This window comes from Pleurodeles waltl, chromosome 4_1 (genome assembly GCF_031143425.1).
Source record: "Pleurodeles waltl isolate 20211129_DDA chromosome 4_1, aPleWal1.hap1.20221129, whole genome shotgun sequence".
Lineage (NCBI taxonomy): Eukaryota > Metazoa > Chordata > Amphibia > Caudata > Salamandridae > Pleurodeles > Pleurodeles waltl.
In genome coordinates this window covers 155,822,961-155,849,077 of record NC_090442.1, presented here as the reverse complement: position 1 = coordinate 155,849,077, position 26,117 = coordinate 155,822,961, and the positions used below count along the sequence as shown (strand labels likewise).

Sequence of the window (26,117 nt, the reverse complement as noted above, 5' to 3'; positions counted from 1 at the left end):
CAAGAAAGAGGAAGTGCCCGAGGAGGGGTGGCTGGGATATGGCCTTACTCGTTGTGGATTGGCTGTTAAAATTGTAGTTTCCATCTCCGAGTGCTCTTGGGAGTGTTGTTTTTTGCTTCCAACGTCTGCTGTTTGAATAAAGGAAAGAAAGTAATGCATAATCCTTGCCTCCGTGTCCTTAATAGAACTGAAATTTTCTGTTACGATAGCTAGGACATTTTTCATTGCGGGCTGGTTAGGGGACAGACATTCTGCCAGTGCTTGCATCAAACCAGGATGACAGCTTGGTTACTGCCCAATGTAGGCTTCAGTTTAACTGTGGCAAAACCCCATCTGAAGGAAAGTACCCTCTTTTTGACATGGTTACCCCCACCTTTGCCTGCTGTCAGTGTGTTTTGACTGTGTTCACTGGGATCCTGCTACCCAGGACCCCAGTGACTGTGCTCTGTCCCTCTAAATTTGGTTGTTCCCGACGTGGTACACCCCACAATTTGCATACTGGTGCCCCCATAGAAGTCCCTAGCACATGGTACCTAGATACCTAGGGAATTGGGGCACTAGGGGATCCCCATGGGCTGTACCATATATTATGCCACCCATGAGAGCCCATACAAAATCTGTCTGCAGGCCTGTCATTGCAGCCTGCGTGAAAAGGTGCATGTATCCTTTCACTACAGGTCACTGTAAGTCACCCCAATGGCATGCCCTCCTAGCCCAGATGGCAAGGTGAAAGTACCAGTGTGTGAGGGCACCCGTGCGAGTTGGCCCCACAAAGTCCAGCTCCCTTTTCCTTGACTTCGTGAGTACGGGGAAGCCATTTTAACTGTGTAGTGGACGTAAGTCACTACCTAAGTCCAGCTACATGATGGTAACTCCGAACCTGGGCATGTTTGGTATCAAACATGTCCGAATCCTACCCCAATACTGTTGCCAGTATTGGTTGTATGATTCCATACACTCTGGGGGCTCCTTAGAGGATCCCCAGCTTTGCTCCTACCAGTTTGTATGGTTTGCCCGGCCAGCCATCCTACAGACTGATTTCTACCCTCCTGCTGCTTGAACAGCTCAAGCCCAGGAAGGCAGAACAATGATTTCCTTTGGGACCCCCAGGCCCTTCTGTGGCACGAAACTGGATAATGGAAAGGGAAGTTACCACTCCCCTGTCCATCACCACCCCAGGGCTGGTGGCCAGAGCTCCTCCAGGTGGCCACTTGGTTCTGCAGGGGCCTCTGGGGGCATCTGAGTGGCCAGGTCAGACAGGTGAGGTCACAGACCTCTCCTGATAGGTGGTAACTCTGCTAGGTGATCAGTCCCCCTTTTAGGGCTATTTAGGATCTCCCTCTCTGGTGGGTCCTCGGATTCGAAGTGCAAGATTTCAGCAGGACTCCTCTGCAAAGTTTACTTAGACTTCTGGAACCGCAACTGGACTTCACAGGAACCTACAATCTGCAGCTCCAGAGACGAGTTGGCTCTGCAACATTGTTTCTCTGGCTCTTTCCAGCAACTGCAACATTTTCCTGGCTGTATATCCTCTGAGGGCGACAAGTCTTTATTCTGCTCCAAGAAGTAATCTCCATTGGAGTTAAACCGCTGCATCTGCAGGTGCCAACTTCAACGACGACCGGCTGCGTGGGTCCTCTCTCCTACAACTCTGCGTGAGTCCTGCAACACAGCTGTCCAACTTCGGAGCTGGTGAGTCTTTGTCTCTCCTTGCAGGACAGTACCCCTGTGCACTGCAACTCTTGCAGCTACCAAGGATTGCTGTCTCTTCTTCCAAAGGACCTTCAGGCTCCATCTAGCCCCAGCCTCCAGCACTGTCCTTTGCAACGCATGGTTTCGTGCCTGCTCCTCCAGTGACGTGGGACTCCTTTCCAGGTGTGCTGAGTGGGCCCGCTGCGATGCCTGCTGCCTGTGAGTTGCCTGTGGGGACTGCATCCATGAGTGCTGGTGGTCGTCTGGGACTCCCCTCCTTGGGTTGAGTCCCCTCGGACTTTCCTGGTCCTCAAAAGCTCTGCAACTTCTCTTCTGAGTCCCTTGCCTTGGCCAAAGCTTTTTAGTGGTTTTTCCATACCACTGATGGAGTGAAACTCTTCTTTCGATGTAGGACATTGAATGCATCACTTCTGGAACTTTTCCTTGGCGCCTGTGCTGCATAGTTGACTTCTGGTCTTCACCTTCAACCTGGTTCTGCACCTCCAGAAGGGTGGATAGTGGCTCCTGCCCCAATCGTACACTCCAACTTAAACTGAACTTGATCCCCTTCAATTGCAGGTCCTCTTCTGTCTGAATCAAGCTTCTGTTTCTTCCAGTCTTTCTTGGGTCTTGCAAAGTCCTTTTACATAGTTTCTCTGTGGGTTTGGGAAAAAACAGGTACTTGCACTCCTCTCCTGGTCACTGGGTGGGACTCTGGTACTTACCTTTTGGGGTTCCTAGTTTCTCCAGCTCCCCGCTACAGATTCCAGTTACCTGGGCTGGGGGGCAGGGAGCTGGCTTTTGCATTCCATGTTTTTTTAGTGTATAGTTTGGTCTCTCTCTGTTTACTGACATTTCACAGTTTTCTATTGCATTCTATGCCCATTCCTGATTACTAAGGTGTATATAGTAGTGTGCTTACTCACCTGCTAGTAGAGTATTGCCTATATAGTATTTTAGTATTTGTGTAACTAGAATACCTTTATTTTTGTAACACTGTGGTTCATTCATGTGTGTAAGTGCTGTATGACCATAGATGGTTTTGCATGTCTCCTAGATAAGCCTTGGCTGCTCATCCACAGCTTCCTCTAGAGAGCCTGGCTTCCTAGACAATGACGACACCTCGCTAATTGGGTATACCTGGACCTGGTGAAGGGTGATAACACCATAGGTGTTCACCATGCCAGCTTCTTACACCATCTTTCCTCTTTACTGATAGACATTCTAAAATGCATGTTTTGTGAAAGCCTAATCCACTCTGAAGCAAATTACAGTGGTTGAACTCCCAGAGTAATGCAAAGAACCATGCCTTTGTGGATCATTGTAACCAGTTGAGTGTTACTAATGAGGGTCTGCAAAATGGCTAGGCCAATTTAAACTATCTTTCAGCACATGGCAGCTGTAGCTCGGAGTTCTATTAACATGTTAACCACCATAGCGCTAGTGGTTTGTGGAACTACTTCGAAGGCAAGGTTCCTCCGTTCTTAAAAGGCTTGACACCATTTATTACCTACATATATGTGGAGAGACGTGCTCCTTAGTGAAAGGTGATGGAAATAGTTGCACGTTCTTTGAAAAGTTGCATCCATCTTCTGTAGAAGCATAGAGCAGGCGGACCCCCTGAGGAGGCATCGCAGACCCCAATGGGGTTCCGGACCACAGGTTGGGAGCCACTGTTCTACTCAATTGGTGCTTTACGATAAATACAGTCCAATCTCACCTTCAACTCCACTAGTTTCAGCACTTCCTGGGTGCAGTTCTTAACAGTCACCAGGAAAACTTACCCCAGCCAAGCACGGGTTCAACCTTTTCAAATGTTAACACCTTGTGTTCAGCCAGATTGGTACTTAAGGTACAGAACAGTAATGCGCCTTCTTGGCATGCCGGCCTCTTGCTTAGCCATAGTCCCCCATGCAAGATTACTCATGCATCCTCTAGAAGACAGCACAGTGATCACAGGTGAAAGGTCTGTGGGAGGATCTAGTGTTGATACAGGGCAGCACCCATCACTCTTTGCAATGGTGGAATGGAAGCACCTTGTTGCAGGGTCATCCCTTTCTAAACCCAATTCTGCAGGTGATCATCACTATGGATGCTTCCCTCTCAGGGTGGGGAGAGCTATTTCAGCACATGACCGACCAGGGTTTGTGGATGCTCCACCAACGGAGCTTCCACATCAGCTACGTATAGGTGCTGGCTATCCAATTAGCACTTCAAACCTTCCTCCTTCAGGTTCAACACAAGGTGGTCCTTATGAAGACTGACAATATGATGGCCATGTATTACCTTCAAAAACAGGGAGGCGTACTTTCTCCGCAGATGCGAGCACTGTTGCAGAGCATTTGGTGTTGGGCACTTTACCTCAATATAAATCTCCTGGTGTAGTATCTCCTGAGAGTGGTCATCTATGTTGCAGACATGCTTAGCAAGATATAGCATCAAGTCTGTAAATAATAGCTCCACTTGCAAATAATACTCTGCAGTTCCGTTGTTGGGGTTTTTCTTCATTATCTTTTTTTGCCACTAACCAACACAACAAAGCTTCGCCTTCAGGTTTCCAAACCGACAGTCCATTGACAATGCACTGTGGATTATTTGGTCCAGTATATTTGCCTGCACCTCTCTGCTTCTCCTACTTCTCCCATATGTTGTTCGGAAACCTCTGCAAACATCCCTCACTCTGATCCTGTAGGCTCCCAAAGTGCACTTGATAACCCTGGTTCATGACTCTTCTAGACTTGTCAGTAGTTCCCCAACAGGCCTTACCTTTACAGTCTATGCAGAGTAGGAGTATCTACAGCTATGCATGCTATAAACAGAATAGGTTTTGTCCTCTGTGAACCTCTGTTCATTGCATGTATTGATGTAGGTTTACATGTCCCCCTCTGCCTCTCCGGAAGCCTCTAGTTGTTGCAGGTGTTCTTCTCCCTTTCGTCCTTTTGCATGGTCATCCAAATTGTTATTTATATGCTCCAGCTTCATCCTCACCTGCCATGCTGAAAACGAGTTAACAGTGGAGCTGATGCCCCTAAGCTCATTGACAATCATCGGGGGCATCACTTTACCATGTTGCTTGAAAGACTTCTTTAAAAAAAATAAAAATAAAAAAAAAACTGCACACATCTGAGCCCACACTAGAATGCAGGAGTACGTAGAACATGTGAATCTATAGAACTACATTCCACGAGCTGATGCTTACAGAGTGAGTAACATATTTCTTCTGCAATAGCATTATTGGTAATTACTATTTTATATTCTGGAAATTCTGAAATGTGGCCATGCTTTCATTGCAGGGTCCAAGTGCAAGTGCATATGTAACCTACATTCGTTCAGAAGATGCACTGCGAGCCATACAGTGTGTCAATAACGTAGTGGTGGATGGCAGAACGCTAAAGGTAGGCCTGTACTGTATGATTACAAATAGTGGGAATGTTTCTGCCACAGATGTTCAGATATCTATTAAAGTTACTAAAATATATGCCTTTTTTTGTCCTTTTCGGAAGGGTAAGGGTATTCCTTAGAGTGTGCCTGACTTATAAAAAGGAGGCATTGCAAATGATTTCTCATTCTCTAGCAGCTTGGATAATACTTGACTTTAGATGCTTGAATGAAACTAGGACTTGTAGGGAAAGGATTTCTCTTTTTATTCTTACAAGACCAGTCATTCTTTACGGTTAGTGGGTGTGGATGTAGCTGTTTCTCTAGCATTGCATCTTTTAAATATTCTCATGCTCGAATCTTTCTTTTTCGTCTGGCTGGGAATCCCTGGTATATTAAAACATGAGTACACAGTGCAAAGTACATATAATATGCAGTATAAAATATGCTCTAACCTTTCAGTGAACCTTAAATTGTATCTTATTTGGTTTGCCGTGGAGCTGAATCAGCCCTGTTTCAAGATACTCTATTGTTAGTTGTTTTTAGGGGAGATTGTTACAATCTCTGGGCCAGGGAGATCTCTAGGTCTGACAAGCAGCTGTCACCAACTCTCATGGCTAACAAGGAGAAGAAATCGCTTTTTAAAACCTGTTTGTCTTGTTGCAGCAAGAAGATTTACACTGATGGCCCACATTCCCATTGCACTTACTGTTTTTATCCTGGACACAATTCAGCAGAATGTAAGATGTGTAAGTCTTTCTTCACTAAGTCTTTTAAAGATAGAGGACGTTGGCTTTATTCCTCTTGAAAAAAGAGAATGTTCTCCTTCTAAAGGAGATGGCCCCACTCCAGGGTAGGATTTTCTGAGAAGCGCTCGCCAAGCACTGCCACAAAGGCAGCACACAAGAGAAGACTTTAGTAGTTTCCTGAGCGTAAGCTGGTTGGTACAGTCCTTGCAACCACCTCCTCTGATGATAAATCAGTCTAAGCGCTACAGAGACCTGCCTCTGCCAAAGAAGAAATCTTCGAAGGAAATGTCGTTAACGAGATTGTCCACTTTAAAGACTAACTTAGTTGGCAGTGACAAAGATATCTCCGTTGATGCAGCTGTCATCATTGACACAGACGGCAGCAAACAATACAGTTGACGCCTGTGATACAATCGATGTTGAAGGTCTTATCGTTGATGTCGAACCTACCATTGTCACCGAAGATTATGCCGTTGTCGACTGAGAGGCATTGCCATTGATGGCATCACTATTGGGACTGAGTAAGTGAAAGACTAAAGGGACGTTTTTCGCCTTTAAACATGTTGGATATTCCTCCAGTGCAGTTACTGCACTCACATCAAGAAGTGGCTCATTATACCTCGCTGGCAGCCTATAGCCCAGGGATACTCAAAGTACGGCCCGCGGGCCTCATGCGGCCCCTCTGACCTTTACATGCGGCCCCTGGGGCAACAGGAGCACTGGGCAGCTGTTTGCTCGACTCCGCACTAACAAGAATATTAAATACACACACAATCATTTATTTCAAACTTAATTGGTGCTAAAGAAAGGAAGTAACTAGGGACTTCTGCACTTAACTTTAGAAACGCCTTCATTTTTAAAGACATCTTGCAGCATAAGTGTAAAACTAAGACATTCTCTTCAAAATTAATTAAGTGTATTTAATTAACATGCAGAACCTTTTCGCCCTTAGTACAATTTATTTTATCAGTGCATTGAGATGTATTCCTTTTAAAGGGATAGTGTACAAACATAAATTTGGAAACAATTATTTCCCTTACCCTGAACACCACCAATAGTAAATTAAAGAGGCAAGTCACTTGGTATGTGCACTTTATGGGTGACCTGGGTTCCTATCATACATAAACAACATTATAGTTTATTAAATCAAACACAGAAGCAGGTTTTGTGCAGCGCACATCATGAATCATGTACTTCGAGGTCATCTTAAATGTGATAATGCAGAAAAAGGAGGGAAAGTGACACTAAACAATTGCCTAGGTTCACACAATTTGGAAAAGTGGGTAAGCTGGGATTAATTCCAGGTTTTCTGGTTTCCCATTGTTTATTTCAGCCACTAGATGTGTATCTTTTGCTCCCCTACACCTACCTTGCCACCGCCCTGGCATCAATTAGGCCCCCAGGCACGTCACAGATCAAACATTTTGGCCCCTGGGAAAATGTTTTCGAGTACCCATGCTATAGCCCAACACATTGGATGTTACGTATGTACCTGATTTTGAAGAGGATGCAATGTATGATGGAGTCCTTCAGTGAGTATGTGTATCAGCAGGAATATGTCTGGAACTGTGCAAATGGATTTCAGAAAAAAAACACCTTATTGTGGAGAACCATAGGTGGTCCAAGTGCCAATGGCGTTTTTATCTACATTGCAACAAACAGTGGCAACGTTTACTAAATTATAACTACAGCCAGCTAACAGTGCTAACATGGGAGTACCTGCGACTCACATTCTTCCGCCTCCTCATCTGGCTTCTTTACCATCTTTGCCACCTTGACAGCTATCACCGCTTCCTCCTCCACCAATGCCAACAGTGTTCGTCCATGATGGACATGGATGATGCTTATTCTAATGCTGCTTATTCTGATTCGGAAGGAGAAATATCACCGGATGGTATGAGGGATCAAGAGGGGCAGGATTATATTGTTCCTAGTGGGAAGGATGATCTGACTCCACAAGACGCTACATTTAACATCTCAAAGTCTCATTCCGTCATTGAAAGAGCAGACAAGAAATGTAATTTACCAATGGCTTCTGTTGATCAGCCTTGTTTTTTTTAATTTTTTTTTATTTTGTTAGAGGAACCGCACATATATGTAGTCTTTACCTTTTCTGGATTATGTTTGGTTGAAAGGTCTGTAGTTTATGAGACACCTGCTACAGTTACAGCTGTAATACCTAACCTGGAAAAGAAATCTAAAGCTCCAGATTCGGCTCCGGCTTGCCTTACTGGCCATACAAAGTCTGATTCTGGATTTGCATCAGTGGCTCAGAGAAGAGCCAAGGCTCCAATAACTCAGTCATCTAGTCCGCCTGACAAGGACAGCAAGCGTATTGATAATCTGGGTCGAAGAATTTACTCTATGGCAGCAACCTCTATAAGGACAGCTTATCCCCTAGCCATTCTTGGTCATTATGATAGTCTGATGTGGCATGACATAGCTCCATTATTGAACATTATTCTCGAGGACAAGAGAGAAACCGCAAGAGCTATTCTATAGGAAGAGGAACTGACCTTTTCCTTAATTATTGATGCATCATGGATCCTTCAAACCTGGGTTTTCACCAGATGGCAGGAGGTGCTGTGCTAAGGAGGCAAAGCCATTCAAAATACCCAGCCTATCGTACAGAGGTTCAATCCAAGGACTTTGACATGCCCTTCGATGGTCAAACTATTTTTGAAAGTCATGTGGCTTAAGTTTGACAGGGTCCTTATGACAGATAACAATACTGCAAAGGGCTTGGGACTGTTGCAGTATTCCAGATTTGATGTCTCTGATTTTCGTGGCTCACAGAGGTCACAAAATTTCAGAGGAGAATCTAATCAGTGCGGAGACCAGGGGCAACCATAATATGCTCAGACAGTTGAGTTATGATAAAGGATAGTCCTTCAACAGAAATCAAAGACCAGTTTATTGAAGAAAAGAGCTTCACTCTCTTCTTGCTCCCACTCTTCCATCTGGTCTGCAAAAGTTGGGAGGGGGTGAATTTCCCTTTTTGCTCCTGCACCAAACAACATAACTTTGGTCAAATGGATGAGGCAAAATGTTCAGTCAGGTCCTACTTTGGAGTACACCCAGAGACACCCAGTTTGTCTACCAAGAACATCATCTTAATTTCAAGGGGCTACAGATTGGAATTGTGATGCGTCTCTTCAAAGGAGCAATAGAGGTTGTCCCCAAGCCTCAAATTACTCAAAACTCATATTAAAGATTTTTCCTCATGGGGGAGAAAACAGGTAAATGGAGACCAGTCCTGGATATGAGAGAGCTGAACAAGTTTCTAAAAGTCATTTCAAATGCTATATGGGAAGTCCTTCTGTTGATGCAGGATGTGAATTTTTTGACCTCCCTGGATCTTCAGGATGCTTATTCCGCTATTCCCACTCATTGAAAACACAGGAAGTATCTTTGATTCTTAGTAGCGGGTCAGCATTTCCATCTCCAGGCGATACCTTTTAGACTCAGATCTGCCCTAAGAGTATTCAACAGAAGCCTCACACCAGTCACATCTTTTTTCAGGTGGGAAGGTCACCAGGTGTTCCCATATCTGGACGACTGCTTTATCAAGGCTACTTCCAGAGAAGCAGTCATGGAGTCCATTAGGGCTTGTCGATCTTACACAGGTTGTTTTTCACTTTAAATAGAGAAAAGTCATTGCTAGATCCCCAAACCAGGATCCGATTCCTGGAAGCAATTATAGACACTCAGTTGGAGGATAGCCTTTCCATCAACGGAAAGAGTGACAAAGTTACAGGCAATGTAAAGATCTATTGTTGGAAACAATCGCAATGAGGTCATAAAAGTCTGATAGGACTGATGGCATCGTGTATAGGCCTCATTCTGTTCTGCAGACTTCGAATGAGACCTTTTCAGCAAGAGCTAGATATGCAGTGAGACAAGTAGAAGGTTCATGGGAAGATACAGTCCTTTTTACAAGGCACATGAAACAAGCTTTAATGTGGTGGAGGATGCCAGAAAACCTAAGCACAGGTCTTTCTTTCCTACCAATAAGAGATCGGTTGTTCTGGATTCACATGCTGTACATTATTATGCCATCTAGTGATTGGGACCTGAATTCTCCAGTATTACATAGTCCTTTTCTTTTTGTTTTTTGGTTGCTCAGTCCTTCCTCTCTTTTTTTGTATGTTGGTGGGTGGTGACGTAACCTCCGTTTGGTGTCCCTTGTGACCTTGTCCAGCTTACCCCGGAAGCTCCCACTTTTCGTCGCCATCTTCAGATTCTTTTTTTCCTCCGTTGGGTGTGGAAGCCTGCAAAAGGATCTCAAAAACAGAGAAGAAGATTGTGATGAAAAAGTTGCCAGTTACTGCATTAGTCTACAACACCGACGCAGTAACCTAAGAGGAAGATTAGAGAAGGAAAGTTCAACAATTCGTGAAGCATTGTAATGCCCGTTCAGGGGGCACCCTAAAGGACCTAGATGGAGAAAACAGTTTGTTTTCTAAGAACTGCCACCACAAGTTTTCTCAAAAGGATACACACCTAGTCTGCAGCCTTGGTCACCCTGTGGATCACCGGAGCGAGAACTGCAACGGTTGCTCGGCATTGACCCCGAAAACGTTGATGGTAAGGGAGAGACAGAGAAGGGCACACCACAGCATGCAGAACCAGCAGACAACACCATCTGAGAGGCCTGGGCCTCTCTAGCGAAGAGGATAATGGCAGTGAGGAAGCTGGAGAAGACACATTGAAAGCAGTGGTGAAGTTTATCATCATTGTGGAGCAGGCGGCAAAGGAGAGATGAGGTAAGGGTGCCATTGGGTGTGAAAAAATAGTTCAACTCAGAGAAATCTGACTCACAGATGCCAAGGGGGTGCCGTTGTGTTGAAACACGCCACTGGCAGGCATGCCCAACATAAGTCCCACAGATTCCTCGAGGGTGTAAAGACACTTCGTTGAAAAGAGACAGGTCAAAACACGACCTCCAAAGCTCAACTACCTCTACATCATCAAATGGTTCTTTGGCAGACAAGAGGAAGACTCCCAGTCACGACCCCAAAGAAAGGGTTGCCAAAATTGAGAGGAAGCGAAGAAGTCTGGCTAACCAAATGTATCCACTCATCCATAACAATGAGTTTGACAGTCTCATGAGTTTCAGGATCCCATCAAAGACTTTGGCACACAAGGACTTTGGGGGAAAAGGGGATCGAGGAATTGAAACCCCCTCTAACTCCTGAACCCGAGAAGAGGAGGAAGAAACTTTCTATGAAGAGGAGGACCAGCTCATGGAAAGATTCCAATGTTCGGAAGCTGAGTACACGGATCAATGGCAGTAGTTACAAATGGACTCCCCAGAAGAGGGATTAGTCTGAGCCATCAAGGCCTTCCCCTCCTGATGACATGGGCTTGTGCAATCAAGTCATCAAACATGCTACTGATAAATTTGGGGTTAATTTGGAAGAAGAAAAACCACAATCCTATTTTCTCTTGGAAACCTTAATACCAACACAAGCAAGAAATCAGTTTCTGCCGATGCTCCCGTAGTGTTCTGGACCAGGTAAAGGAAGCATTTCAGGAGCCTGTCACTTGCAGAGGGGTAACCCCAAGGGTTGAGAAACAATCTAACTCATCAAAGGATCTAGCTTATATTAAAGGGGTAGTACCAGCAGAATCTATAATCGTCTCAACAGCAAGGGAAAGAGCCAAAGCACCAAGAACAGTGCCCCCTCACCCCAAAAAAGGAAAGCAAGAAGATGGAGCTCATGGGGAGGAAAGTGGAACACAGTGCTACTAACCAGTGGCGCATTGCCTACTCCAGTGCTCTCTTGAACCACCATGCACACCAGCATTAGGAGGAAATTGGAGAGCTAATGAAGCACCTCCCAGAACACTACAGAAAGAGGGCTGCACACTTGGTGGATAATGGCATAAATATTGCCAACACATGGCTGAAATTAGTTCTCAGCACAGCTGATAAATTCAGCTGTCAGATGATGGGGGTAACCCTCAGAAGGCACTCATGGCTAAGAATCTCAGGATTCAAACCAGAGGTACAGGCCAACATCCTCAATAGCCCATGCAGTGGGCAACAACTTTTTGGAAGCTCAATGGATGACAAGCTGAACCATTTAAAAAAAAAAAAAAAAAAAAAAAGATAACGACACAGCAACATCACTGGGCACCCTGCAGTTTCTGTGAGGAATGCATAGGGGAACAACACCATAATGCAGACCTGTTGGAAGGGAAAACTTTCAGATGGGGAAACACACACCATCGTTTTCAGGAAACCAGTCTGACAATGGGATCCCAACAAGTATGGCAGAGCCAACAATAGGGCAGGCAGCCCTTTTGTGGGAGAGGCAGAGGAAGGAGTCAGCCCCACAAGTAAGGATCAAACCCTACACAAGTGCGAAAAATACATCCCAACGAGGAAACAACATGGATCCTCAAGGAACTGGAAGAATTGCCAGCAAAGAAATGCAATAGAAAAGGTTCCAAAACAGGAAATCAACAAGGGAAACTATTCAGTGTACTTCCTTATTCCCATTTAGATGGTTCAGTTTGTCCAATTTTAAACTTGAGGCTTATAAACAAGTTCATAAAGACTCAAAAATTCAAGATGATGAAACTGCGAGAGGTCATCCCTCAACTACAGGAGGGAGACTTCATGGCACTATAGACTTAAGACGCTTAGTTGCATATTCCCATTAATGCACGTCACAAAAGATTTCTACGCTTTTTTGGTGAACAGAATTCACTATCAGTTCTCAGCATTGTCATTCGGAATAAAATCCGCAACAGGGGTGTTCACAAAGTGCCTGGCAGCAGCACACCTCAGAAGAAGGGGTGTTAATGTCTACCCGTACTTACACGATTGGCTGGTGATAAAGACACTATTCACCTTGCGTTCCTCAATAAACATAGATAAATCATTCCTCCATCCAGAACAGGAAAATATTTTTCTGGGAGCAAGAATAAGTTCTATTCAAGGGAAAGTTCTCCCAAACGAGGAAGAGAATACAAGCATTGATTGAGGAGACTCATCAATACTGGAAGGGGCAAGCCCTGACAGTGAGGACGGTGGGGAAACTACTGGGGAAAATGGCATAATGCATCCCCTTAATAACATATGCGAGACTTCACATGAGACCATTACAGGAATGACTTCAAGCTCAATGGTTACAAGCGACAGGGATTTGAAAGATCCAGTGGTTTTCATGCAAAAGTTCGAAATGGAGATAGCGTGGTGGAACAGATCAAATATAACGCAGGGAATGAAATTTCAACAGCCAAACCCCTTCAGTAACAATTATAACAGATGCCTCACATATATGTTGGGGAGCACACATGAATTCGCTCAGAGGAGTTTGGAAGAAGGAGGAGGCAGTACAACACATCTACATCCTTGAACTGAAAACCATATTCTAACCTTAAAAGCATTTCAGAGGTAGCTATCAGGTCAATCAGTCTTAATTGAAAGAGACAATACTACAGCAGTGTTCTACATCGACAAACGGTGGGTGGGGGGGGCGGACTCAATCCCTGCAGTTAGCCGGATTCGCTCAGGAACTGTGGAACTGGGCCATGCAAAGGAGCACATCTGCTGGGGAAGGACAATGTGAAGGCAGACACACTCATTAGGCAAGCATTCTGCTCACACAAATGGGAGTTGAATCTAAGTGCTCAAAAGAATCTTTCGGCACTGGGGAACACCACAAATCGACTTGTTAGCAACACCAGAGAACGCAGAATGCCAAAGCTTCGCATCCATACAACACCACCACCAGTTCCTGGACAATGCCCTGTCAATAAACTGGTCAGGGACATTTGCTTGTGCTTTTTACTCAATACTGCTCTTGCACAGGGTGATCGGCAAATAAAAAAATTTCAGGATGACGCTGATCTTAATTGCACCACGATGGGCAAGGCATAATTGGTTTTCAGAACTAATCCATTTCGCAAAGGGAAAGATACAAAGGTTACAATACAACAAAATCTGTTATCTATTGACAAGGGTAGAGTCCTACATCCAGAACCAAAAAGCCTAAGCCCAGTAGCCTAGCTCCAGAAGACATTGAATCCGGACACCTAAAGTAATCTGAAAAATTTAGGCAGTACTTAGAGGCAAGAAGACCAACAACACGAAAGTGCTATTCTTTAAAATGGAAGCAATATTCCTTATGGTCTCTTAAAAGGGACTTGTTACGAAAGAACACTAAAGAATGAACGGTATTAGGATACTTAACATACCTAATGGGTTGTAATCTAATTTATAGGTCATTGTGGGTACATCTAGCAGCAAAAGTAGCTTACACAAGGGGTAGTTTAGGAAGATGTTTCTTTACTGCACCATTAATAACCCCTCCAAGGAAAGTACCTACACCCGCATGCAACCTTAACCTGGTGTTAACACAATTGATGAAGCAACCGTTTGAACCATTACAAAACCATATAGGAAAACAAGACAACTATTTGTCTGAATTGCTGAGAACAACATGAGAAAGCCAGTTACTGAGGTTACAGTGGCCATGTGGGTTTCGGAGACGATACAAATGTGTCACACACATGCTGTGGAAGCTTGAGAACAAAACCTAAGGCACAGTCAACAAGGAAGAAGGGGGAAACATCGCCTTTCTTTCAAACACACCATTGCAAGAGATTTGTATAGCAGGTACATGGGCATCCTTTACAAAGCATTACTACATACATATCCAAATGAGCAAGAAAGCTCAGGTGGGTCAGAAGGTACTAAAACATTTATTTTCAAATTCACGTCCATCTTTAACCCTTTCTCCACAGGACAACCATAGCACTTCGTAATCTATGCTCAGCATGTGCATGTCCACCCACCTCTACCAGAAAGATGGAAAAAAAAAAAAAGAATCTGAAGATGGCGATCAAAAGTTGGAGCTTTTGGAGGAAGCATGACAATGTTACAAAGGACACCAAATAGATGTACCGTCGACGCACACTAACAAACAAAACAAAAAGGAGGACTAAGCAAACAAAAAGAAAAGGACTACAAAATTCCGGACCCAGCCTAGATGACAGAATAATGCACAGCATATGAATCCAGAAGATTATTCAAGCTGCAAACCTACACCTACAGGTAAGAAACTTTACTGACTACAGATGTATCCATGGATGGATGGGGTGCATATTTCTAAGAGCTTTCAACCAGGGGTCCTGGTTGGAGGCTACACATCAGTGTTGTTGGAGTTCTGTGCCATAATCGTAGGCTTACAGGGGTTCCTCTCAAGTTTGGAAGCTCAGCCGGTCCTGATCAAAACAGACAACAAAACATCCATGTTCTATATAGCCAAACAAGGAGGAACACAATCCAAGGTTCTTTCAGAAAAGGCATAGCTGTTCTTTCTCACAGGATAGACATTGCAGTGGAACACCTGCCAGGTTAAAAAAAATATCAGGCGGATGCACTGAGACGGCAAATGTCGGATTGTTGCAAGTAGGAGTCTGAGCAGAAGCAGGTAGATGACATAGTCAGTGAGGTCACCCCACAATCTATCTGTTTGCTACTCCGTGCAACAGAAATGGCCGTGCTTCGCAAGCAGGTTCTGGCACCCAGGGACAATGGGTAATGCTCTTTCGATTATCTGGTTGAAGATATTTGCCTACACCTTTCCACCTGATGTGTTGAGAATGAGGGTAGACCATTGCAATCTGATTGTCATTGCTCTGGCGTAGCCTCGCCTGTACCAGTACAGAGAGCTACTGCAGTTGGAAGCACGTCCAGCCATTCCTTTGCAATTGCGCCCCATGGTATTGTCCAGACATCGAGGAGAAATCCTTTGCCACAACCACAGATCACTGAATTTGACCGCACCGGTACCTGACTACCTAGAGTTTTAGGAGTGTAATCAGATCCTGGCACAGGATTGTGCTCCAGCTACCACGATGACAATCATTGCTAAGTGGAAGCGGTTCTGTGTCTGGTGCAAGAATACGTCATCCACTTCAAATTAAGCCATCTCAGGTCCTGCCATACCTGTGAAGTTTGTCCAACAGTGGTGTTTTGCCTCACTGCTGACCAGGCTGTACTATACACACACTGAAAAGATTCTCTGGAATGCAACTTTTAGTCTAGGAAATGGATTTAATAAATCACTCCGCGAGGCTCCTAAAGGAAGGTCAGTACAACTGAAAGTGCACATTTAAAATGTGAGCAATAATGACATGAAAACGTATATAAAGAATCTTCAATCTATAAACAGCAAATCTATATACAAAGACATATATAGATATATATATATATATATATGTAGATATATATATATATCTATCTATATAGATAGATAGATATATATATGTTCGGTGGCATGTATAGCTGCAGATACACATGCTGTGCATTACAATTCTGCCATCTAGTGTTGGGCTCGGAGTGTTACAAGTTGTTTTTCTTCGAAGAAATATTTTCGAGTCACGGGATCGAGTGACTCCTTCTTGCGCATGGGCATCGACTCCATGTTAGATTGTTTTCTTTCCGCCGTCGGTTTCAGACGGGTTTCCCTTCGCTCCGAAAGTTCTAATTTGAAAACTTAGAAAATGCCTTATTTTTGTTGGTATTGTATCGATCGGGTTTACATCTTCCATCGACACATCGGTACCGTCAGAGAAGACAACTTTACTCGCCCTTTGGGGTGCGCGCACGCCCAACTCTGGCCTAGTCGGGCCGACAGCGTGCAAGCCTCATGGATCGGGCTCCATTCCGATTCTGTCCTTGGTGCCACACAAAATTCTCTTATACAGACCAGCATCTCGTGAGTAATCTTTGCCTTTCCCCAGATCATCAGAAAGAAAATTGTGAGGCCTGTCGATCCTTCTGGTCCAAAAAGATGCTTCGAGACAGGAGGGCACGAAGACTCGAGATGGCATCCAGAAGCTCTGAACATCTCGACGTGGAGGAGGAAGAGATCATGCAGACAGCAGTCTCCGTCCGAGGTTCTGACTCTGACCAGGAATCCGAGGAAGACAGACCCGGTCATGGCAGGACAGCATGTGAGTACGCCTGTCCCTGTACCATCACAGACACAAGCATAAGGCCTTGGGTACGCCACTGCGGGAAGGCCATGGCTCAGCCTGAAAAAATACATCCGGTGACCAAACTGCCAGTTCGGCACTGAAAAAGACCACTCCTCCAAAACCATCGGAGTTGATAAAAGGCTCCGTGTCCGACTCGAGTAAACACAATTTTTTGGAGTAGAAAATTCGGAAATCCCTTTCGGAGCCGAGAATATCCACTAAACCATCTCTCACGATACCGAAAAAGCTGGCTTCGGAACCGAAAAGAGCAGGATACACAGAGGAACATAAACTTTCAAAAAGACTAAAAGAAAGCCACAAAACCTCTGAAGAGGAGACTCCAGTACAGCCAATACTTAAGGTAATGGATGAGAGGTAAGCCAGGATTCTTATCTACAAGGAAACCGGCAGAATCCTAACAGCACCTTCTCTAAAACCTAAGTGGAAATTAGCATTTCAGGAGGAATTAGACACTATGCAGCCTCCAGCTAAAGTGCCAAAGCCAAAGGAGAGACCACCACCTCCTCAGTTTTCGCCTTCTCATTCTCCTCCTCACTCTCCACACCTGTATACCTCTCCTCCTACCAGTCCTACACCAGTGCAGTCACCGTCACATTCTTTTGACTCACAACAGGACAATATAGATCCATGGGATCTTTATGATCCAGATCACACTCCCAACAACGACCCGGAATGCTACCCCTCTAATCCTTCACCACCTAAGGAGAGTACGGTGTACAATCAGGTTTTAGCTACGGCTGCAGCATGCCATGGTGTCAGCATGCACACTGAACCGTTGGAGGAGGATTTTTTGTTTATTACAATCTCCTCCACGCATTCAAAATACCAGTCGCTCCCCATGCTCCCGGGCATGCTAAAATACGCTGATCAAATATTTAATGAGCCAGGATAATTACTCCCAGGATAGAGAAAAAATACAAACCACCTCCCTCTGATTACATAACTCATCAAATCCCTCCAGATTCAGTAATGGTAAGTGCTGCCAGAAAAAGGGCAAACTCAGTCATCAGGTGATGCACCCCCACCAGACAAACAAAGCATACGACCGGGCCCATTGTGATGAGATGCTAGACATAATTCAGCATTTCCCAAAAGAACATCAAAAAAGGGCACAGCAAATAGTGGAGGAAGGGAAAGCCATCACCAATAATCAGATTAGGTCTGCCCTAGACGCAGCAGACACAGCTGCGAGGAGTGTCAACACGGCTGTGACAGTAAGGAGGCATGCATGGCTCAGGTCCTCCGGTTTTTAACCCGAAATCCAGCAAGTGGTGTTAAATATGCCGTTCAATAAACAACTTTTCGGCCCAGAAGTTGACACTGCAATTGAGAAATTGTGCAAAGATTCAGACACCGCAAAAGCAATGGGTGCAGTATACACCGCAGCATACAGGGGATCCTTTCGGAAACCTCAGTTTAGAGGTGGATATAGAGCTCAAACAGAGGCATCCACATCGCAGGCAAAACCAACCTACCAACCACAATACCAACAAGGTGGTTTTAGGGGCACATATAGGGGGCAGTATCCCAAAAATAGAGGGAAGTTTCAAACTTCTAAACAAACTCCACAGCACCCTAAGCAGTGACTTGGCTTATCCCCTTCCACTCCACACCTCTCCTGTGGGGGGAAGACTGCAAAAGTTCCACACCAATTGGCAAAACAATTGGGTACTATCAATTATCCGCAATAGTTATTGGCTAGAATTGATACAAACTCCCCCAAACATGCCACTAAAACAACACAAACTATCCACAGAACACATCAATCTGTTACAGGAAGAAGTAAAATCTCTATTACTCAAACAAGCAATAGAACCCGTCCCACAAGATCAAGTAGGGACAGGAGTTTATTCTCTATGCTTCCTGATTCCCAAAAAAGATGGCACCCAGAATACAAGCATTCCAGGACATAGTTACACAGATACAGACAAATCAACAGTACACCGTCAGATTTGTCATGAACATTTTAGGCATGATGGCATCATGTATTGCAATTGTTCCACACACAAGACTAAACATGCGGCACTTACAACAGTGCCTTGCACAACAATGGTCACAAGCACATGGTCAACTTTAAGATTTAGTGTTGATAGACCGTCAAACATGCATGTCCCTTCAGTGGTGGAATTCCACAAATCTAAACAAAGGGCGCCCATTTCAAGATCCTGTGCTTCAGACCATAATTACAACAGATTCATCGATGGTTGGTTGGGGAGCTCACCTCAACAACCACAACTTTCAAGGACAATGGGATGCAAAACACAAACCGCTATACATAAATCACTTGGAATTGTTAGCTGTCTTCCTAGCACTCAAAGCTTTTCAGCCTCTTCTCACACAGAAGAATGTCCTTATCAAAACAGACAATATGACAACCATGTATTACCTAAACAAACAAGGAGGGGCACATTTGTCCCAACTCTCCCTTCTAGCCCAGAAAATTTGGAAATGGGCAATCCACAACCAAATTCACCTGGTAGCACAATACATTCCAGGGATACACAACCAATTGGCAGATTTTCTCATCAGAAATCATCAACAAACACACGAGTGGGAAATTCACCATCAAGTACTTCAGAAATATTTTCAACAATGGGGAACACCAAACATAGACCTGTTCGCCACAAGTGAAAACGCAAAACGCCAAAACTTTGCATCTGACACCCACATCCCCTATCCAAGGGCAATGCTCTATGGATCAATTGGTCAGGGATATTTGCGTACGCTTTTCCCCCCTCTCCCACTCATTCCGTTTGTAGTTAACAAATTGTGTCAAACTGCACTCAATATGATGCTCATAGTACCAACGTCGGCCTGTCAACCGTGGTACACAACATTTTTAGACCTGTCAGTAGTACCACACTCCAAACTCCCAAACAGGCCAGACCTGTTGACACAAAACAAAAGATAAATCAGGCACCCAAATCCCAACACACTCAATCTGGCGATTTGGCTCCTGAGGTCATAGAGTTTGGATATTTACAACTGCCATCAGAATGTATGGACGTTATTAAACAAGCAAGAAAACCCACTACTAGACAGTGCTATGCTAACAAATGGAAAAGATTTGTATATTACTGCCAATCTAAACAGATTGACCCTCTTACAGCATCAATACAAGATATTGTACACTATTTACTTCATTTACAGAAATCAAATTTAGCATTCTCTTCCATAAAAAATACATCTTACTGCAATTTCGCCATTTTTACAAAATATATAGCTCAGCTCCTTATTTAGCGTTCCTGTTATGAAAGCTTTCATGGAAGGCTTAAAACGTATCATTGCACCCACGACACCACCAGTTCCCTCTTGGAATTTAAACATAGTGCTTACGCGACTCATGGGTCCTCCATTTGAACCTATGCACTCATGCCAAATGCAATTCTTAACATGGAAGGAAGGTTGCCTTCCTAGTCACAATTACGTCATTGCGAAGAGTCAGTGAAATTCGAGCATTCCCTATTGAAGAACCGTTCATACAAGTACACAAACATAAAGTTGCACTAAGAACAAATCCCAAATTTCTTCCAAAGGTGTTATTGACTTTTCATATAAATCAAACAGTGGAACTACCAGTCTTCTTCTCACAGCCAGATTCTGTGGCAGAAAGAGCTCTACATACATTAAAAGAACACAAATGTACTGTATAGACAGAACAAAACCATTCAGAAAAACAAAACAGCTCTTTGTAGCTTTTCAAAAACCTCATACAGGTAACTCCATTTCAAAACAAGGATTAGCAAGATGGATTGTAAGATGCATCCAAACATGCTACATTAAAGCCAAAAGACAAATTTTAGTTAATCCTAAAGCACGTTAGTCAAGGAAGAATGTGCTACAATGGCTTTTTTTTTTTTAGGAGATATACCAATGGCTGAAATATGTAAGGCAGCTACTTGGTCAACACCACATACATTCACTAAACACTACTGTGTAGATGTTTTAGCAACACAACAAGCCACAGTAGGTCAAGCTGTACTCAGAACATTATTTCAAACAACTTAAACTCCTACAGGCTAACCACCGCTTTTATGGGAGGACAAACTGCTTTGTAGTCTATGTACAGCATGTGTATCTGCAGCGGAACATGCCACAAACAGATGTACACTGGGTAAGTGACATTTTCCATATTTATATATGGAAAATGTCACTTACCCAGTGTACATCTGTTCGTGGCATGTTCCGCTGCCGATTCACATGCACCCTCCCACCTCCCCGGGAGCCTGTAGTCGTTTAAGTTAACATCACTTGTACGTATGTGTGTGTGTGTGTGTGTGTGTGTGTGTATATATATATGTTCGATGGCATGTGTAGCTGCAGATACACATGCTGTGCACAGTCCGCCGTCTGGTGTTGGGCTCGGAGTGTTACAAGTTGTTTTTCTTCGAAGAAGTCTTTTCGAGTCACGAGACCGAGGGACTCCTCCCACTTCGGTTCCATTGCGCATGGGCGTCGACTCCATCTTAGATTGTTTTTTTTCCGCCATCGGGTTCGGACGTGTTCCTTTTCGCTCCATTTTTCGGGTCGGAAAGTTAGTTAGAATCTCTGAAAAATCGTCGGTATTGTTTGCGTTCGGTATCGGGTTAGTTACAACAGATCGACACCGAATTGAGAAGAGCTCCGGTGGCCCTTTGGGGGTTTTTCTATTTCCGTCGGGGCCTGGTCGGCCCGGCCACGTGTCTCTTCAAGGCTGATGGAACGGACCCCATTCCGCTTCTGTCCAAAATGCCATAGCAAGTATCCATATACAGATCAACACCTGGTCTGTAACTTGTGTTTGTCACCGGAACACAGGGAGGATACTTGTGAGGCCTGTCGAGCGTTTCGGTCGAGGAAAACACTCAGGGACCGAAGAGCAAGAAGACTGCAAATGGCGTCGGCGCCGACAGGACAAGGGTGTTTCGAGGAAGAAACATTCTCCATCCAGGAATCTGACTCTGAGGAGGCCGATCCCGAAGAAACGCCGAAAACCGTGAGTAAGACGTCGAAACAAAAAACTCACGAAAAGACGGACAAAGCCCAGGGGACGCCACCGCCAACAGGCCATGGCTTAACCCGGAAAGTAGGTGACCGTCCATCGGCCCCGAAAAAGGGCGAGCTGGTGTCGAAGTCATCCGACTCCGGTCGAGATACAGGCACGCAGCAATCTCGGGCCCGAGAGAGTGGCGCAGAAAAGATTCGGCACCGAAGCTGGTTGGCACCGAGAGGGCACGACGCCGAAAAAAAAAAAAAAGATTTTGTCTGAGCCGAAAAAGCAGCAGAAAAGGTTTCGGTGCCGAAACATCCGGCATCCAAACCGAAAATCAGTTCCTATTCAGAGGAACAAGGGCTGTCCTCTCAAATGAGAACACACATATTTGAAGAGGAATTACAAACAATAGAGCCAGATCACACGCAAAGGCGGCTCTTTATTCTAAAAGATACAGGGAAGATCCGCACTCTTCCCCCAATCAGAATGAAACGAAAACTTGCCTTCCAAAACAAGGACAAGGACAAACAGCCACAAGCAAAAGTGGCTAAACAAATAACACCACCACCATCCCCACATCACTCTCCACAACTATCACCGGTAGCCACTCCACCAATGATGCAATCCCCAACACATACGGGGATAAGTCAAGATGACCCTGACGCATGGGACCTTTACAACGCACCAGTGTCAGACAATAGTCCTCAGTGCTATCCAGCAAGACCCTCGCCACCTGAGGATAGTACAGGCTACATTCAAGTGGTATCAAGGGCAGCAGCATTTCACAATGTCAGCCTTCACTCAGAACCCATTGAAGATGACTTCCTTTTTAATACACTGTCTAAGCACAGCCAATATCAAAGTCTGCCAATGCTGCCCGGAATGCTAAAACACTCCAATCAGGTCTTTGAAGAGCCTGTCAAAGGGAGAGCCATTACTCCAAGAGTAGATAAGAAATATAAACCGCCACCAACAGACCCAGTGTACATCACACAACAGCTATCACCAGACTCTGTTGTAGTTGGAGCAGCGCGCAAAAGAGCCAACTCTCATACTTCAGGAGAAGCGCCACCTCCAGATAAAGAGAGTAGAAAATTCGACGCGGCAGGCAAAAGGGTGGCGGCACAGGCAGCAAACCAGTGGCGTATTGCAAATTCGCAAGCTTTGCTAGCCAGATATGATAGGGCCCATTGGGACGAGATGCAACACCTTATTGAACACCTGCCAAAGGAATTTCAAAAAAGAGCGCAGCAAGTGGTCGAAGAGGGACAAAATATCTCCAATCAAATTCGATCAGCAATGGATGCTGCAGACACAGCTGCTATCACTGTCAACACAGCAGTAACGATAAGGAGGCATGCATGGCTGCGTACATCAGGTTTTAAACCAGAGATACAGCAAGCTGTGCTGAATATGCCATTCAACGGACAGCAGTTGTTTGGGCCAGAGGTGGACACTGCAATTGAAAAACTTAAAAAAGACAATGACACGGCCAAAGCCATGGGCGCGCTCTACTCCCCGCAGAGCAGAGGCACATTTCGAAAAACACAATTTCGAGGGCAAACCACAGAAGCCACAACCTCTCAGACAAAGCCCACTTATCAGAGCCAGTATCAGCGGGGAGGTTTTCGGGGACAATATAGAGGAGGACAGTTTCAAAGAAGCAGAGGAAAGTTCCAAAGTCCCAAAACTCCTCAAAACAAACAGTGACTTCAAGGTCACAAATCCCCAACACAACACCTGTGGGGGGGGGAGACTAAACAAGTTTTACACACATTGGGAGGAAATAACAACAGACACTTGGGTCTTAGCAATTATCCAGCATGGTTATTGCATAGAATTTCTCAAATTCCCTCCAAACGTCCCACCGAAAACACACAATATGTCAAAACAACATATAGATCTTCTAGGACTAGAAGTTCAGGCATTGCTACAGAAAGAAGCAATAGAATTAGTACCAAAAGATCAATTAAACACAGGAGTTTACTCACTGTACTTCCTGATACCCAAAAAGGACAAAAGCCTGAGACCGATACTAGATCTCAGAACATTAAATACCTACATCAAATCAGACCATTTTCACATGGTTACTCTACAAGACGTAATCCCACTGCTCAAACAACAAGACTACATGACAACGCTAGACCTAAAGGATGCATATTTCCATATACCAATACACCCTTCACACAGAAAGTACCTAAGGTTTGTATTCCAAGGGATACATTACCAATTCAAAGTGTTGCCATTCGGAATAACAACTGCGCCAAGGGTTTTTACAAAATGCCTGGCAGTAGTAGCGGCACATATCAGAAGGCAGCAAATACATGTGTTCCCATACCTAGACGATTGGTTAGTCAAAACCAATACGCTAAAACGGTGTTCACAACACACAAAATATGTCATAGAAACCCTACACAAACTAGGTTTCTCAATCAACTACGCAAAGTCACACCTGCAGCCGTGCCAAACACAGCAATACTTGGGAGCAACAATCAACACAGCAAAAGGGATTGCTACTCCAAGTCCACAAAGAGTACAAACATTTCACAATGTAATACAAACCTTGTATCCAAAACAAAAAGTACAAGGCAAAATAATACTGAAACTACTAGGCATGATGTCCTCATGCATAGCCATTGTCCCAAATGCAAGGTTACACATGCGGCCCTTACAACAGTGCCTAGCATCACAATGGTCACAAGCACAGGGTCAGCTTCTAGATCTGGTGTTGGTAGACCGCCAAACATACATCTCGCTTCAATGGTGGAACAGTATAAATTTAAACCAAGGGCGGCCTTTCCAAGACCCAGTGCCACAATACGTGATAACAACAGATGCTTCCATGACAGGGTGGGGAGCACACCTCAATCAACACAGCATCCAAGGACAATGGAACATTCAGCAAAAACAGTTACACATAAATCACCTAGAACTGTTAGCGGTATTTCTAGCGCTCAAAGCATTTCAACCCATGATAACCCACAAATACATTCTTGTCAAAACAGACAACATGACAACAATGTACTACCTAAACAAACAAGGAGGAACACACTCAACACAGTTGTGTCTCCTAACACAGAAAATATGGCATTGGGCGATTCACAACCACATTCGCCTAATAGCACAATTTATTCCAGGAATTCAGAATCAGTTAGCAGACAATCTCTCACGGGATCACCAACAGATCCACAAATGGGAGATTCACCCCCAAATACTGAACACTTACTTCCAAATTTGGGGAACACCACAAATAGATCTGTTTGCAACGAAGGAAAACTCAAAATGCCAAAACTTTGCATCCAGGTACCCACAACATCAGTCTCAGGGCAATGCGCTATGGATGAACTGGTCAGGGATATTTGCGTACGCTTTTCCCCCTCCCCCTCTCCTTCCATATGTAGTAAACAAGTTGAGTCAAAACAAACTCAAACTCATACTAATAGCACCAACATGGGCAAGGCAACCTTGGTACACCACACTACTAGACCTGTCAGTAGTACCTCATGTCAAACTACCAAACAGACCAGATCTGTTAACACAACACAAACAACAGATCAGGCATCCAAATCCAGCATCGCTGAATCTAGCAATTTGGCTCCTGAAATCCTAGAATTCGGACACTTACACCTCACACAAGAATGTATGGAGGTCCTAAAACAGGCTAGAAAGCCTACCACTAGACACTGCTATGCAAATAAATGGAAAAGATTTGTCTATTACTGCCATAGTAATCAAATTCAACCCTTACACGCATCTACAAAAGATATAGTAGGATACTTAGTACATCTGCAAAAAGGAAAACTAGCTTTCTCTTCCATAAAAATACATCTTGCTGCAATTTCAGCTTACCTGCAAATTACGCACTCAACTTCATTATTTAGGATACCAGTCATAAAAGCGTTTATGGAAGGCCTAAAGAGAATTATACCACCAACAACGCCACCAGTTCCTTCATGGAACCTCAACATTGTCTTAACACGACTCATGGGCCCACCTTTTGAGCCCATGCACTCTTGTGAAATGCAATACTTAACGTGGAAAGTTGCATTTTTAATTGCCATCACATCTCTAAGAAGAGTGAGTGAAATTCAAGCGTTTACCATTCAAGAACCATTTATTCAAATACACAAAAATAAAGTTGTTCTACGAACAAATCCAACATTTTTACCAAAAGTAATCTCACCGTTCCACTTAAATCAAACCGTAGAATTACCAGTGTTCTTCCCACAACCAGATTCTGTAGCTGAAAGAGCTCTACATACATTAGACATCAAAAGAGCACTAATGTACTACATTGACAGAAC

The 26,117-nt window shown here is 44.3% G+C and overlaps 1 protein-coding gene across 6 annotated transcripts in view; it reads left to right on the top strand.

Annotated features, from left to right (window-relative positions):
- Nucleotides 1–26,117, top strand: part of CNOT4 (CCR4-NOT transcription complex subunit 4) — a 534,336-nt gene that overhangs the window by 237,311 nt on the left and 270,908 nt on the right. For all 6 annotated transcript variants that reach the window (XM_069227948.1, XM_069227951.1, XM_069227949.1 and 3 more), the window contains exon 5: nt 4,986–5,087. In XM_069227948.1, the coding sequence (XP_069084049.1) occupies nt 4,986–5,087 (102 nt within the window). The remainder of the gene's footprint in view (nt 1–4,985; nt 5,088–26,117) is intronic.